The sequence below is a fragment of the Nymphaea colorata genome, chromosome 3, assembly GCF_008831285.2.
Source record: "Nymphaea colorata isolate Beijing-Zhang1983 chromosome 3, ASM883128v2, whole genome shotgun sequence".
NCBI classification, from domain to species: Eukaryota; Viridiplantae; Streptophyta; class Magnoliopsida; order Nymphaeales; family Nymphaeaceae; genus Nymphaea; species Nymphaea colorata.
Window position 1 is genome coordinate 7775506 of NC_045140.1, and position 16950 is coordinate 7792455.

The 16950-nt window shown below is 35.1% G+C and overlaps 1 protein-coding gene across 7 annotated transcripts in view; it reads left to right on the forward strand.

Moving 5' to 3' along the window:
- The window catches only part of LOC116251036 (protease Do-like 10, mitochondrial), a 28990-nt gene extending 15219 nt beyond the window's left edge, over nucleotides 1-13771 (forward strand). The window contains exons 8-10 of one of the 7 annotated variants that reach the window (XR_007572909.1): nucleotides 2590-2852; nucleotides 2944-3008; nucleotides 3102-3390. Coding sequence is in view for 6 of the 7 variants with exons in the window: in XM_031625094.2 (XP_031480954.1) it covers nucleotides 2590-2835 (246 nt within the window). In the remaining variant the exon portion in view is untranslated. Of the gene's footprint in view, nucleotides 1-2589; nucleotides 3391-13642 lie in introns of those variants that run through there. The other 6 variants (XM_031625094.2, XM_031625095.2, XM_050077025.1 and 3 more) reach the window with 6 other exon arrangements.
- Nucleotides 13772-16950: the final 3179 nt, after the last annotated feature.

Below are 16950 nucleotides of genomic sequence, written 5' to 3' on the forward strand. Positions count from 1 at the left end.
GTGCATCCACATGAACTAACACACGTGTGGCCCTTAACATGCATCCAGATGCAACCTAAGTAGCTAGCCACCACATGCACATTGCACACATGCCTACTTACATGCACAACTATTCACCTATGTATGCACCTGTACTAGTAGAAGCCCATGACCTATAGCCTCATGCACTGGACAACGTATGAGCATCTTTACTCTTATAGCCTTTAAACATACACAAATGCACACACTAACAGCCACCTATTATGTATGCAGCTCCAATATGTGTGCAGACACACATGCACAGTGCACACATGTTATTCATATGCATAGGTACATGTCTGAACACACTCATACATGCATGAATTAAGTATAAGTGAATTAAGTTCAACCTCTTTCTCAAATTACCAACTGAAAGGAAAGGGCACTTCCCCACTTCTTTCCTTGTCGGTGCCACCATTTTAAAAGCTCCTCTGTAAACTCCCAGTGGTTCGGGTGTCTCAACAATCTTGTCATTTGTTAAACCTGACTTGCTAACAACATTACTACCAAATTTGATTATTGAGAGTAAATATCATCTTTTACTGTATGCAACTTCAATACCAAGGAAGTAAGTAAGATAACCTGAATCTATCATTTCAAACTCATTTTCCAGAAAACATTTGTCATTGCTAATTGCCTCTTCAGCATTGCAAGTAATGATCACATTATCAGCATAAAGAAGCAACATACTTATACTTATTGATGTATTTTTTGGCATAGTAGTGTCCGAATAGCATGATTTAAAACCTTGATCAAATATTACCTTGTTGAAGCGGTCATACCAAGCCCTGGGGGCTTGCTTCAATCCGTATAAAGCTTTTTAGAGATGTAAGAACATACCTTCAGGAATGTCAAATCCAGAAGGAGCATCCATATAAACTTCCTCACTTAAAACTTAGAAGTATTATTTAGAAAAGCATTCTTGACATCCATCTGAAAAATCAGTGGTTGATACTTGATAGATGCAACGACAGTTAATGTTCTAATTGAAGTCATCCTAGCAACTGGTGCAAAAGTTTCTTCGTAGTTTATTCTATACTCTTGGGTATCTCCTTTAATTATCAGCCTAGCTTTGTATCTTTCAAGTGATCCCTCACTTTTAGTCTTTACTTTATAAACCCATATATATCCTATGGTCTTTTTACCTACAGGCAACAAGCTGTGATCTCCCAGGTTGTGCAAATTTTAAGGGCATCAAGCTCAGTTGTCATTGCATAAATCCAATGAGGTTGGTTTTGAGCTTCATCAAAGGAGGAGGGTTCATCAAAGTAGTCATAAGACCAGCTTTATGTTTTGGAGAAAAAGAGTCATAGGAGACAAATCATTGTGGCTGTTTTGTTGTTCTAAGGGATCTTCTAAGAACAATTTGTGGTTCTTCAGTTTGATCAGTCTCAACAAATTGGTTTCTTCTTCTATGGGTGAAAATTTCTCTAGGTGGCTGATTTTCACATGGAATGTCATTTAGCTTATTCTTGTCATTACATTTATCACCAAATTCTTCATGATCATCTTTAGAACATTCATCATAATTCCATCCATTCATAAAGGAAAACATAATCATAACACTTGGATTCTATTTTCTCAAAGCATTCACGAAAAAAGACATTGCTAGATACGTAAACTTTATCTTTCTCAATATTATTACACATATGCCCTTTGAGTTTTTGAATATTCTGTAAATACTCAGTTTATTCCTTTGGAAGAAAGTTTGTCACTATTATCATTCAAAATAAAGCATTTGCAACCAGAAACTTTTAACCAATTATGATTAGGCTCTATATTGTGAAGTTTTTGAAAAGCAGAAATTTTGCTTAAAATTCTAGAAGCATCATTTAGCAAATAAATAGAGGTGAGGGCAGGTTCAGCTTAAAAATTCTTAGGAACATGTTTTGCAACAAGAAGAGCCCTCATAGTTTTAGTTATGTGTCTGTGTTTTCTCTCAGCAACTCTGTTTTGGTAAAGGCTTTTTGGACAAAATTTTTCACCAGAATCACTACTCAAGATCTTAATATTGAAGTTAAATTGGGTCTTGATCATATTGTGGAAGTTTTTGAAATGCAAAAGAACTTTGGACTTGTGTTTGAGAAAGTAAATCCAATTATATCATGGGTAATCATCAATAAAAATCATAATTAGAAAAATCCCATTTAGTAAGAGATGGCTGTTGGACAGGTTCCAATGGCTAGATAGCTGTTGGAACCAGCCCAGCAGCCATCTCTTTTGAAACAAAAAAGGAAAAGAAAAATACAGAAATAAGAAAGAAAATAGTAACAAATAAAGGACAACATAATGAACAGATCTATGTACGAAATATATAACTACATATGTATACACTTCACATATATAACTTTCCAATAAATAAATAATATATATATATATATATATATATATATATATATATATATATATATATATATATAACACATGTGTATGTATGCACATAAAGTTGTTGTCTGGGTCTTTTGAAATTTCCCTATACTTTATGCATCATATATGATTCATCCTACTTTGGATGTTTATCATGATTTCCTGTAATCGTTTGCTTAACGCAAGCTGCAACATGTTATACAGGTTAGGAAGGTGAATGATGTTGAAGTTGAAAACCTAAAACATCTCTGTGGACTTGTGGAGAACTGCACAGATAAGAGGATACGGTTTGACCTTGATGAAGATCGAGTTATTGTTTTAAACTACATTAAAGCCAAACTTGCTACCTCTCAGATTCTTAAGCGCCATAGAATAACGTCTGTAATGTCCAATGATCTGCTTGACACACAAAAAAGCCAAGAGGAAATTCAAGCTTCATGCACAGGCTAAACTTGTAACATTCTCAGGTTCAGAATCCCTCTCTTTTGCTTTTGTTTGCATTTATGTGCATGTGTATGTTTACAATTTGTGGATGCTTGTTCCTTGATTACATGATAGTTCAAAACTAAAGCCTGCTTCCGGTGTGTATAGATTTGCTTCTCTCCAGGCACTTCTGTATGCGGGTACCACTATAGATTTCCTGTGTTTTTTTTTCCTCTTGATTGGGCTATAAGATTTGATTGTCCTGGAACGTTCACCCGTTTGCTTCTCCCCAGTGGTTGGCCCCGACAAGGTAATGCAATTGGTGTTGGAGATTCTTGTGAAAGTCAAGAGTTCAGGAGAGAGCACTTTCTGGAATATTGCAGCTGAAGCTGACCTCTTGCTCTCAACCCAGGGGAGTCAGAAACTGAGATTAGAGGCTAGTGGAATATGTTGATGTGAACTATAATTTATAGGTAACCTATTGTTATTGGAAAATTTTGTATCTCTTATGCCTGTCAATTGTTTGCATATTCATTAAATGTTATGCCTATTCATTGCTCGGGCACGTGAGTACCCTGCTTCCATAGTGGCGAATATCTACATTTCACTTTATATTGGTTATACCTACCTCTATCTGTAATTATATGTTTCTTCGTAGTTTTTAGGGAAATTTTTAAAACTGCACCCAAAGAATGGGCCACAATAAAAAACACAGGTTTTTTTTTTTCTTGTGTATGTTAGAAACTTAGAATTTTTAGGAAAATTTTATGAATTCATTCAGTTCCATGCCTCAGCCAGAATTGACGTGATCGGGCTGGGTACCTGGTACCCTGCCAGACTCAAGCCTGGGCCGGGCCAGAGAAATGGGTATGAGGCTATTTCAGGTTGGCTTGATTTGGCCTAAAAAGTTTTTTTTTTAATTTTATATATATATATATATATATGTATATATGATTATGTATATTTTATTATAATTAATTATATTTATGTATTATTTTATATTAAAAAAATATTTTTTTAACCGGGCCGGGCTTGGGTCTTGGGTGCCGAGCCGAGCTCGGGCAACAGTCACGAACTTGGCCCGGCCCGAGCCCAACTGCTTATCGAGCCGGCCCAGTGTCCAGGCCTAGTGACAATTAGGTTTTCTCATTGCTTATATATGGATTATAGAATGAATCAAGGGTTGAGATACAATCATTTCAAATTAACCTCAAATTATAATTTACAGATATGCTCATTGACACTAATCTTATGCATAAATTGCCACTTGAACTTTTAATCGTTAGAGAGTTTATACTGCTGCAACTTTAACACCCCCTCAAACGGAGCATAGAGATTGACAATGCTTAGTTTGCACCTTAAATTTTGAAATGATCCTTTGCCAAAGCATTCGTAAATGAGTCTGCAACATGTCCATGAGAAGCAATATATCTGAATAGCTGACCTGTTGTTGCATAGAAGTTGAACTAAAGATGAATTATCAACCTGAAAGTTAAGGTGAAGAATTTGTAGCCATAAAATCTCAGAGCATGTGTTTCCCATAGACTTGTATTCGGCTTCAGCTGATGTTTGGGAAGCAGTTGCTTGTTTCTCAGTCTTGTATGAAACCAAACTGCTGTTAATGTAAAATGAGATCAAACTGCTGTTAAAGTAAATATGAGACCATACTGCTGTTCAAGTAAATATGAGAGCCAACTGATCTCCTTGTGTTACTGCTGTTCAAGTAAATATTAGATCCAATTGATCTCCTTCAGTTACTGCTGTTCAAGTAAATATGAGATCCAACTGATCTCCTTGAGTTTTACATGCTATAAAATCAACGTTACAATATGACCTAAGTTTTAAATTGCTACCTCCAGGAAAAAAGAGTTCTTGACCTGGTTCCATCTCACTCTTAGAGCTGCTTTATAATGAATCATTCTTGGGTGCTGCATATGACGACTAAGAACATGAACAACAAATGTAATTTCGGGCCCAGTTATGGTTAAGTATATAAGGTGCCCTATTATACAGTGATATTAAGTTGGATCATTTGACAGTTCTCCATCTGAGGTTGAAAGTGTTTGTTTATACTCCATTGGTGTGTCACATGGTTGTGCATGAATTAGACCTACCTCATCAAGAATGTCACATGTATATTTATGTTGTGACAAATAAATCTCTTTGGCTGATCTAGCAAGTTAAAGTCCCATAAAATGCCTAAGTTCCCCCAAATCTTTCATAGGAAAATGCTTGCCAAAAATATCTTTTGAATTCTTCAATATTAAAAAGACTATTTCCGACTACTATGAGATCATCTACATACACCAACACAGTCATATAAACCCCCTTTTGCATATAAGTAAATGGTGAGTAGCCACATTTGGATTGAACAAAGCCATAAGCAATGAGTGCAGTATAAAATTTTGTGTACCAATTTCGATGGACCTACTTGAGGCCATAAAAAGACTTTTTTTATGGCTAGACATATCCTCTTGATCTCCAATTTCTCCCTTCCAACTGGGGCATCTTTTTCTTTCTCTCTTATTCTAATAAATGAGCAACAATGATGCCCACCATGATGATCATCATGATAATCACGACCCTCATCGTCGAGAGCCCCGCTGGGTTCAAGTTCCCCATGCCGAGAAGGATCACCACATTCAAGAATTGGGCAAATCAGCCGTAGATATGAACAACAAGAAAAACAATGCCCGCCTCCATTTTCTGCATGTCATCGCTGCAGAGAAATTAGAGCGTGCCCCTGGGCACGACAGCTATAAGCTGCTCATTAAGGCTCTTCCCCCTCACCGCCAGCATCCAGAGTTTTACAAGAGCCTAGTTATGGAAGATTCAGCACAGCATCACCATGGAAAGCCAGCAGTCAGCTTTGGTTACTTTGTGCCTGCCCATAACCTGCATTAGTCAAATCCCTATATTAATAACTGTTGAAGCTATAATAAGAAGTAGCCAGCATGACACTTGGCTGCTTCCATGTTGCAAAAAAAAAAAAAACATACATAATAAATAGTGTGTTAAGTTGACCAGACTTAGCACTAGTACATATATATCTGCATTGGTTCTTTATCATTCTCTTTGTCTTGAATGTTGGACTTCTGGTTTGCTTTGCTTCATCAGTACGTAATAGAGTTTATTATTTCTACAATATATGTGACTTTCCCATGTTCCCTTTGGTCTATAGCTTGTACCTACCAATTACGTGCCTTTCGTTTTTTGCCGTTCCCTACAACTTGATTTTTTAATAAGTTGGTCCACTTTTCTCATACATGACCTGCACCCAGCTAGCTGACATACTTTCATTATTTGTATGCAAACCTTTTATCGATCCTCAACAATGTTATTTCCGGTATAGCCATTCAAATGGATGTTTGTAGTGTGAACCCTTTTGTATACATGCCTCTTGAGTACAACGAATGTATATATGCCAAAGCACCAGAACAAAAAGCCAAGTGTAAAATGGAAATTAAGCTCTTGAGAGAGAGAGAGAGAGAGAGAGAGAGAGAGAGAGAGAGAGAGAGAGAGAGAGAGAGAAATTAATTTCGTCAAAACAAATGGTAAATATATTGCAATAACAGTATGCAGGGGGTTAGGCTCCCCACCTATAGTAAAAATGCAATTCCTGTACAAGGAAATGGTTAGCAGGAACAAATATGCTAATCTTCACACTAACAAAAAAACAAAGGGTTTACTCAACCCTTCAAACGATCCTCCAAGAAATTCACTTGTGCTGTCGTCCACGCAATAGCACAAATAAAACTAGAAGAGTAAGAGTTTGCGCTTTTGCAACCACGTCCCGCTTTGAACATTTACCCCTTTGACTGTGCTTGTCATGTTACTTTTGATGTATAAATATTAAAAGGGATGCAATGGTTTAGTTAAAGAAACTGTACTTATCAAAATTAAAAATGATCCTTAGTGAAATAAAATGGCATACAAGCCTGCCTGTTTCATGCAAATATATATGCTCAATTCAAGTGGTTAATTATGAAATATTTAAGCATGGTCGTTATTTTGTTATTCCTTAAAAAGGTAAGCAATTTTTTTTTGAAACATTCATATAGAAATGCCGATTAAAGAGTTAGGAGTTTGAAGGAACTGCTGCAGTATGTAGTCGAGGTTCTCACTACAAGTAAAAATACATTTGATTATGCGGGTAAAATCAAACAATGATGTGTTAATGTATGCTTGAAATTTGATCAATTAAAAATGTCAAAGCAAAAATGCCATGATTTCTCTTATATAATAGTTGTATGTGTACCTTGTTTTTGGTATTATATATAGTTGTCTGGACACCTTACTGTTGTTAACATTATCTGCATTTTTTACTGTATATATATATGCTGACCGTAGCACCCTTGTTTTTTAATATTCCTTGAATTAAAATGTCAGAAAGATTTTATATCTCTAATGAAATTCACTGACACGTTATTTTTTTTCAGACACAAGATGAAAACCTTCCCTACTTTAAAACACTTCAAATGCAAGTTTTTGATTTTGATTGGCGTAAATCAAACTCCCTTAACACAAATCCGTCGTCATATATATATACATACATACATACAAAATAATGCGGACAATTCTCAGGAGATAAGAATTTCAATACTGTTATTGTAATAATCATAAATCTCCAATATGTCACTTGTCATAATAACATATGAATTGTTTCAAGAACATGGCACACCACTTAATTACTATGTCGCTGTGAGAAGATGGTACCACATGAACTCATCTATATATATATATATATATATATATATATATATATATATATATATATATATATATATATATGTATGTATTTATATATAGCCATGAACAATGTATCAACCATAATATATTATAGTTTCACTTACGCAAGAATTTGAACATCCAATAAATCTCAATCTTGCATACCATTGTCATCGTAAGTGTTATAAATACCATTCAATCAATTATCAGCCTAAACGTCATACATTTAGTCGCACTTAAGCAATTCAAACATTACACCTATGAAATCTATCGACAGCATGCCTTCCCATCAACTAGTACGCGAACCTAGGATGCCATGCATTAGTTCGCTTTTTAAGGGGAGTCAAAACAAGCCAATTCAAACTCTCCATTTTCTCAAAATACAAATATAAATGTAATTTGAATTTTCAAATCGCAAGTATATCAATATGCCCTCAAAATTCTAGTTGAAATATGACAGCTAATTTGGTACCACCACAAGCATACCACAATATTGCAGTTTTAAAAAATCTAAAATCTATGTTCTCTTTAATTTGGAAGTTAACTTTTTGCCTTCTCTCATAAATCCTACAGAACGGGTCCACAAATACAGTATCAAATCTAAAATGGTGAGCGAAAAAAAACTGGTGTAATGAGAGAAACAGCAATTGGCTTAGTGTGTTAGTGTTAAGCAAGGAGGTGCTGAAATCGGAAGTGGAATGTAATTGTCTGAAAATGCCAGTATCCACAATCGATGTCTAGAGAAAAAGGAAAATGCAATTTTCATATTACAAGCATATAGCAAGACATTTACTTGTCATGGAAATAAATTTATATACATGCGTTAGCCATATATTGTTAGCTCATATGTTGACAATTTCAGTATGATGACATATTTGCAAATGATTGACACGAAAAATATGTTGCAGATATACAAATGGTTTGGCTTTTGCCCTTTGAATGTTATACCTAAGATTTGTATCCGTCGCAGTAAAATTGCCTCTCTTTTGCGCTGTAGTTTGAAGGAAATAGTGAGAATCAATTTTTAAACGTCGTTAATGACAAACGATAATTTCTCATTCATAGGTGGAGCAAGTGTGCGTCGTCTAACAATCTTGAATTTGATTTTTGAATGAGTTTCTAATTTGGTGCGTCTGCCCTTGATTCTCGTTATCATGACCAGCAGTGGTAGATCGGTTGCCATTGTTATCTCTAACAGCATTACCGCCAACCATATTATTGTCATCGATATTACTACTATGAACATTACCACCAGCAAGTTTTTTGCTCCCACCATTATAGTTAAAACCACCACCTTCCAATCGAGGCTTCAGATCCGTTCGAAGCCTAAGCTTGTGAGCTAGAGTTGAGACGTGCCTGAGGAAATGGCTAGTAAACAAATCAGCAAACTGATCTAAGGAACTCAAGTACATATTTTGAGTAACCAATGAACGTCTTTAACATTTTTATAAACGTTTCCTTTGGACATCGGTGAACACTATCACCGACATTTCTGCTACACGGCTGCACGCCTCGATGTATTACTGTTCATTGACACGTGCAGAACACAATTGAATAAACTATTATTGACATCAGCCAGATGTCAGTAATAGTATTAGAGACGAGTTTACTAACGTTGGTGATAATTATCACCGATGTTTGCTGAACGTTGGTAAGGATTATTACTGACATTCGACCAGATATCAATCAAAAGTCTACCGACGTTTGCCTTAACATCAGTAAATCGTTAGCCGACGTTCACAGAAACGTTGGTAATAATCTTTACCGATGCACTAGCATGCGTCAATAAAGACTTGTAAGTTTTTTTTTGCCAATTGACAATTGAAATAAGTTCAGAAAATCAGAAATACATATGCAAATAGAAACTTGCTTACAATAAAGTCATTTAAGCAGTTACATGTCCATAATTAAACAAAATTCGAACCTGTATTACACCAAAACTCAATAACTAAAGTTCGAAGTTACAACGACATATTAAAGGAAGTTATGTTATGTACATGTCCACGGTGCTGTAACTTAAAACGAAGAACAAAATTTTTTCCTCCAAATGTAATCACTAAGGAGGGAATCATGTAAAGTTTGGTGATGCTGGCATGCCTATAATGAACATTAAGAAAATAAGTTAGAAGGACCAAGAATATAGTTTAACAAATAGAACCCATAACTGAAAGTTAAACTTTACATAACTGGAATTGTTTAGCTATTGTACCATAAACTGAGTAACCTTCTCTTGAAAGTCATGAAATTGGGAGTCAAATCATGTAGTAGCCATCATTACTTTCCAATATATCTTATGGCCCTTGAGGGAATGTTTGAAGTTGTTTTTTAAATTGATCATACAAAATATAATAATATATAGTATGAATTTAAATCAACAACTGCTAAGATAGAAGAATGTAATCATTCGATTGACACTTACAATGACACTATTGGTTTCTGGGTTTGAGTAGTTTGAGTTTTATCTAGCTCTAACAGCAATGAACAGCTTAACATGCGATGACCGTTCAACCCCTAAACTGTACATTGCAGCACAAGTTACAAGTTAATGTGTTTAGCCATAAAATACATTTACCTCCTTTTCCTTAAAACATGTGAAACTTGGGTACCCAAGTTTTAAAGTCATGCATGTTTTGAAATTTAAATAGATCACCAAACTAGACTTATGAACACAAAGAATTGAGCCTTGATGTCTGTTTATGCTAGATCATCAGATATCAATGCAAATCCATGTCTTAAATCTAATATGATACATGCAAAAACTAGGTCATGTAGACCTGGAGATCGATCACTATTGGAACTTGGCTGTAGGACATAGATCTAACAGGGAAATTTAAATTTGAATCCAAAAATTTAAATCGGTATTTGAGAGAGTTATAAGATTCTTGTTCTAAATTTGAAATTAGAAATGTCATATATAGCCAAAATATCAAAAAGCAAGGTCAGAAATCCAGTAGTTTTGATCTTGTATCCATGATTGGATCTCTTAAGATCCAAATTATAAAAGGATAGATCCAAGTCTAATGAATACCAGGTTTAAAAATTTTGTATTTGGGTCTGATCATGTGAATATTGATCTAAGATTTATTATCGAAAGCTTATGCTATAAAATCTGATCCAAAATACAAAATCAGAGATCCTAGATCCACAATCCAAAATCCAAAATATATGGTTTGTTAAGGTTTGAAATCAAAACTGATATCCAAAATCCATAATATGACACCTATAACCATTATGTGAAATCTGTTAAAAAATCCAAGCTTTGAAGTCCAAGATCTAAGATTTAAGATCCAAAGTCAGAGATCCAAGATCCATAATCCAAATTTTGGGATCCAAATCTAACTATGCTAAATTTGGGCTTAAGATTCAAGTTTAGATCAACATGAGTTTTATGATTTAAATCTTATATTTTGAATTGAGATCTAAGATCCAAATGTGCTAAGGGTAAGTTGGTCAAAATGGCCGAGTTCAGTTTTGTCTAATGCTGGATTTGAACCCACTTGGGTTCGACTGTAATAAGTGGGTTTGGTTTTAGTCAAACCATGTGATATCTGCTTCATTCATTCCATGTGAATGAGTTTGTAAAGAAGTTTGACTAGACCTAGGCCATGGATTGAGTTCATATGTAGTAGTCTCTAATACAGGTCTCGGATAAGTCCTAGAGAGTTGAATTAGGATTGGACTCCATGCCTACATGGCCTAAGGTTTTTTGAAATCATTTTAAAGAGATTGATTTTTGAAATATTTTTGGAAAATTATGATTTGAAATGATTTTTGACTGAGGACCAAGCTGAGTTCAAGTTTTCACATACTTGGACTGATAAACATAGGGTATGCTACTTGACCCAATCTGGTTTCAAAAAAGGGGTGCATGAGGATGCAAGGTGGTACTGTCTATATTAAAACATAGGTGCAAAACATGCTAAAAAAAGCACAAAAGGGAACTTTATTCTGTATGGATGACTTAAGTAAAACTACGTAAACCCAAAACATGAAATTAAAAGAAAGAGGCGAGAAAGAGAGAAGTATACTTGACCTATGCCTACCCTAAGACATTAAAATAAATCTAATCCAGAAAATAAACATGCTAAACTAAGCAAAAGATAAATTAGTCTGGACATTTAGAAGCATAAAAGAAAACTAAACAATCTAAAGGCAAAAAGAAAACTAAACTAGACATGATGAAAGCAAAAAATTAAACTAAAAATGCATAAAAAAAAAGAACTAAATTGCAAAGAAAAAAAGAGGAGGAAATATTAATTTACCAGAAACTGGCACCCTAGCTGAACCTAATCCCATGACCCCTATGTCGAGTTTGGCTGGGTTTAGGCTGAGTACTAATGCAACCCGAACCAAGACTTAAACCAATCTTCTTTTTAGCAATTTTATTGGACTTCTCAAGGGAAGCTCAAGTGTGTGAAGTGAGAGAGGGATGAACCCCTATATATAGGAGGGAGAGCCTCTCGCTTGAATCTACATGACTAAAATTTCTCTCCCTCTCTCTCCTCTCAAAACTCAAAACCATATGTTAAAACTACATTTTCAATCAAAATTTGATTGTCGTGATCTTGTCTAGACTTTGAATTCAATTCCATAAAAAGCAATGGGTGGACGATGCGTGAATATGAAGAGGAGAAAACACACTTTTAAACTTTATTTTGAAACTTGATGTAAATCAGAAAAATGTCCATTGAGACTACATATAGATGTTGATTTCAATTTCGTTTGTATCGAGCCCTCAACAAAGAATTATGCACATTTCAAGTGCTTACATGTGAATTAATATTAAGCGTGAAGTGAGAAAAACATTATACATTTTTGAGATGTAATGTGCATTAAACTCACATGTGGATCCTAGATCTAGGTTTGATCTTGAGACCCAATCTAAGTCCAGTTCCAAGAACAATTCTAGATGAAGAATCTAGGTATGGTTAGAATTGGATTGTGCTTTGATATCCAAGATCTGAATTGAGAATAATGAATCTGGATCTATAAAGATAAACCAGATCTGAGGCTTGCATATGAGATGCAAACATAAAAATAAGACTTGAATATGTGATTTGGATTAGAACTATGAAATGAAATCTGAACTATAATGAACACGTTTGAAAACTTATGTAGGCTAGTATGTTTTCTTGAGTGCATTGAAGCGAGAATTCTTAGGTTAAAGGCATGTTTCCTTAGAGGTGCCGTAGTGCAAAATCTTATACCAAAGTGGGTCTGCTTGTGTGTACTGAAGCACAAAATCTTACACTTAAACACAAGAAAAGTATGCATTTCTATGTTTACTTGGGGGTGCTGATGCTCAAAATCTTATGTCGATGCACGTTTACTTGGAGGAGCTGAAGTGTGAAATCTCTGCATACAAGAATTTCAAAACAATAATAAACTGGTAAGTTTACTTGGGTACATTGAAACACAAAAGCTTATGCCAATGCAATGTTTGCTTGTAGTTGTCTAGGTCTTTTGAAATTTCCCTATACTTTTTGCATAATATATGATTCATCCCACTTTGGATGTTTATAATGATTTCCTGTAATCCTTTGCTTAACTCAGGCCGCAACATGTTATACAGGTTGAGAAGGTGAATGATGTTGAAGTTGAAAACTTAAAACATCTTTGTGGACTTGTGGAGAACTGCATAGATAAGACGATACGGTTTGACCTTGATGAAGATCGAGTTATTGTTTTAAACTACATTAAAGCCAAACTTGCTGCCTCTCAGATTCTTAAAATTAAGCGCCATAGAATACCATCTGTAATGTCTAATGATCTACTTGACACACAAAAAAGCCAAGAGGAAATTCAAGCTTCATGCACAGGCTGAACTTGTAACATTCTCAGGTTCAGAATCCCTCTCTTTTGCTTTTGTTTGCATTTAAGTGCATGTGTATGTTTACATTTTGTGGATACTTGTTCCTTGATTACATGATAGTTCAAAACTAAAGCCTGCTTCCGGAGTGTAAAGATTTACTTCTCTCCTGGCACTCTGATAGGTAGTATTATTCTGTATGCGGGTGCCACTATAGATTTCTTGTGTTTTTTTTTCTCTTGATTGGGCTATAAGATTTGATTGTCCTGGAACGCTCACCCGTTTGCTTCTTCCCAGTGGTTGGCCCCGGCAAGGTAATGCAATTGGTGTTGGAGATTCTTTTGTGAAAGTCAAGAGTATGGGAAGCATGCAGAGAGCACTTTCTGGAATATTGCACTTGAAGCTGACCTCTTGCTCTCAACCCAGGGGAGTAGATTAGAGGCTAGTGGAATATGTTGATGTGAACTATAATTTATAGGTAACCTATTGTTATTGGAAAATTTTGTATCTCTTATGCCTACCAATTGTTTGCATATTCATTAAATTTTATGCCTATCCATTGCTCGGGCATGTGAGTACCCTGCTTTCATGGTGGCGAATATCTACATTCCACTTTATATTGGTTATACCTACCTCTATCTGAAATTATATGTTTCTTCGTATTTTTTAAGGAAATTTTTAAAACTGCACCCAAAGAATGGGCCACAATAAAAAACACAGTTTTTTTTTTGTGTATGTTAGATTTTTTAGGAAAATTTTATGAATTCATTCGGTTCCATGCCTCAGCCAGAATTGAGGTGATCGGGCTGGGTACCTGGTACCCTGCCTACTAGACTCAAGCCTGGGCCCGGCCAGAGAAATGGGTATGGGGCTATTTCAATTTGGCCTGATTTGGCCCAAAAGGTTTATATATATATATATATATATGATCATGTATATTTTATTATGATTAATTATATTTGTGTATTATTTTATATTAAAATATTAAAAAAAATATTTTTTAACCGGGCCGGGCTTGGGTCTCGGGTGTCGAGCTGGGCTCGGGCCGAGCCCAACTCATTATCGAGCCGGCCCAATGTCCAGGCCTAATGACAATTAGGTTTTCTCATTGCTTATATATGGATTGTAGAATGAATCAATGGTTAACCTCATATTATAATTTACAGACATGCTCATTGACAATAATCTTATGCATAAATTGCCACTTGAACTTTTAATCGTTAGAGAGTTTACACTGCTGCAACTTTAACACCCCCTCAAACGGAGCATAGAGATTGACAATGCTTAATTTGCACCTTAAATTTTGAAACTGATCCTTTGCCAAAGCATTTGTAAATGAGTCTGCAACATGTTCATGTGAAGCAATATATCTGGTTGAAACAGTGCCATCTTCAGCAAGTCATGAACCAAATGGCAATCCAATTCTGCATGTCTGGTAAGCTCATGTAGAATTGGATTTGATGCAATCTGAATAGCTGACCTGTTGTTGCATAGAAGTTGAACTAAAGATGAATTATCAACCTGAAAGTTAAGGTGAAGAATTTGTAGCCATAAAATCTCAGAGCATGTGTTTCCCATAGACCTGTATTCGGCTTCCGCTGATGTTTGTGAAGCAGTTGCTTGTTTCTCAGTCTTGTATGAGACCAAACTGCTGTTAATGTAAAATGAGACCAAACTGCTGTTAAAGTAAATATGAGACCAAACTGCTGTTCAAGTAAATATGAGAGCCAACTGATCTCCTTGTGTTACTGCTGTTCAAGTAAATATTAGATCCAATTGATCTCCTTCAGTTACTGCTGTTCAAGTAAATATGAGATCCAACTGATCTCCTTGAGTTTTACATGCTACAAAATCAACGTTACAATATGACCTAAGTTTTAAATTGCTACCTCCAGGAAAAAAGAGTTCTTGACCTGGTTCCATCTCACTCTTAGAGCTGCTTTATAATGAATCATTCTTGGGTGCTTCATATGACGACTAAGAGCATGAACAACAAATGTAATTTCAGGCCCAGTTATGGTTAAGTATATAAGGCGCCCTATTATACAGTGATATTAAGTTGGATCATTTGACAGTTCTCCATCTGAGGTTGAAAGTGTTTGTTTATACTCCATTGGTGTGTCACATGGTTGTGCATGAATTAGACCTACCTCATCAAGAATGTCACATGTATATTTATGTTGTGACAAATAAATCTCTTTGGCTGATCTAGCAAGTTAAAGTCCCATAAAATGCCTAAGTTCCCCCAAATCATTCATAGGAAAATGCTTGCCAAAAATATCTTTTGAATTCTTCAATATTAAAAAGACTTTCCGACTACTATGAGATCATCTACATACACCAACACAGTCATATAAACCCCTTTTTGCATATAAGTAAATGGTGAGTAGCCACATTTGGATTGAACAAAGCCATAAGCAATGAGTGCAGTAGAAAATTTTGTGTACCAATTTCGATGGACCTACTTGAGGCCATAAAGAGACTTTTTTTATGGCTAGACATATCCTCTTGATCTCCAATTTCTCCCTTCCAACTGGGGCATCTTTTTCTTTCTCTCTTATTCTAATAAATGAGCAACAATGATGCGCACCAATTTCAAAGAAAATTAAAAAAAAAAAATTCAAAGAACTTCCACAAAAGGTAATTACATCTTTCAAATCTTAAAATTCTCACCCCTAAGAAAGATGGATTGTTAGAGCTTTAAAATGCAACGTTTTTGCATTATGTTTGATTCCTGGTGCAGGAAATAGTGCAACTAGCACCAAAGATAAAAATCTCATTGCATGTTGTAAACTGAAATGCATTAGTCTAAACTTTTTTGGTTAAACCACAGAGAAAAGATTGCGTCAACAAGTTCATTTTTAGATGTATCTCTCATGTTTTATTTAGAAGAAATGATGCATTTGGTTATTAATTTCTAACATCAGCGTATGTTTTCTTACAAATGGAAAACCATTGGCTCAGACTACGTAAAAACTTGATGATGAAAAGCTTAAACTTTTTAGTTAGCCAAATTCAGTTAAAGATGTAGTTTTATAGTTAAAGACGTAGTTTTAATTAGCGATAGGCAATTAAAAATGGCATCTATAGGTCAGATTGGGCTGAAAACATTTGTTATGATTTAATGCTGGGGCCTAACAAAAAGGAGTCAGAGATAAAGTGCATTTTCCTGTAGAGCAAATAAATATATCACGTCGTGTGATTAAAAAAATGCAAAATCTTGTGATTAATGAGTCATAAGTGTATTATGTTGATTTATCAATTCCTTCCATTAGCCTTACAAAGATCTTTGTCAAAGAAAGTAAGTGCAATATTGATTGAATTTTCCAGTTTTTCCAAGGAATCATGTACAAAAGTTGGAAAAGAAAATGATTTAAAGCATTTAGGATCAGATTATGCTGATATTATGCCATATGGAAAGGATTTTTCCTCCACCATCCTTTGATATCATGATCCACTTCCTATTCACTTAACTCATGAAGTAGTATTAAGTGGGTTTGTACAATACCATTGGATATATCCCATCGAAAGGTGTTTGACTATCAACTATATTTTTGCAGTTATTTGGATCTAATTTCAGACTTTGGGCCCAAAGCCCAATCTCA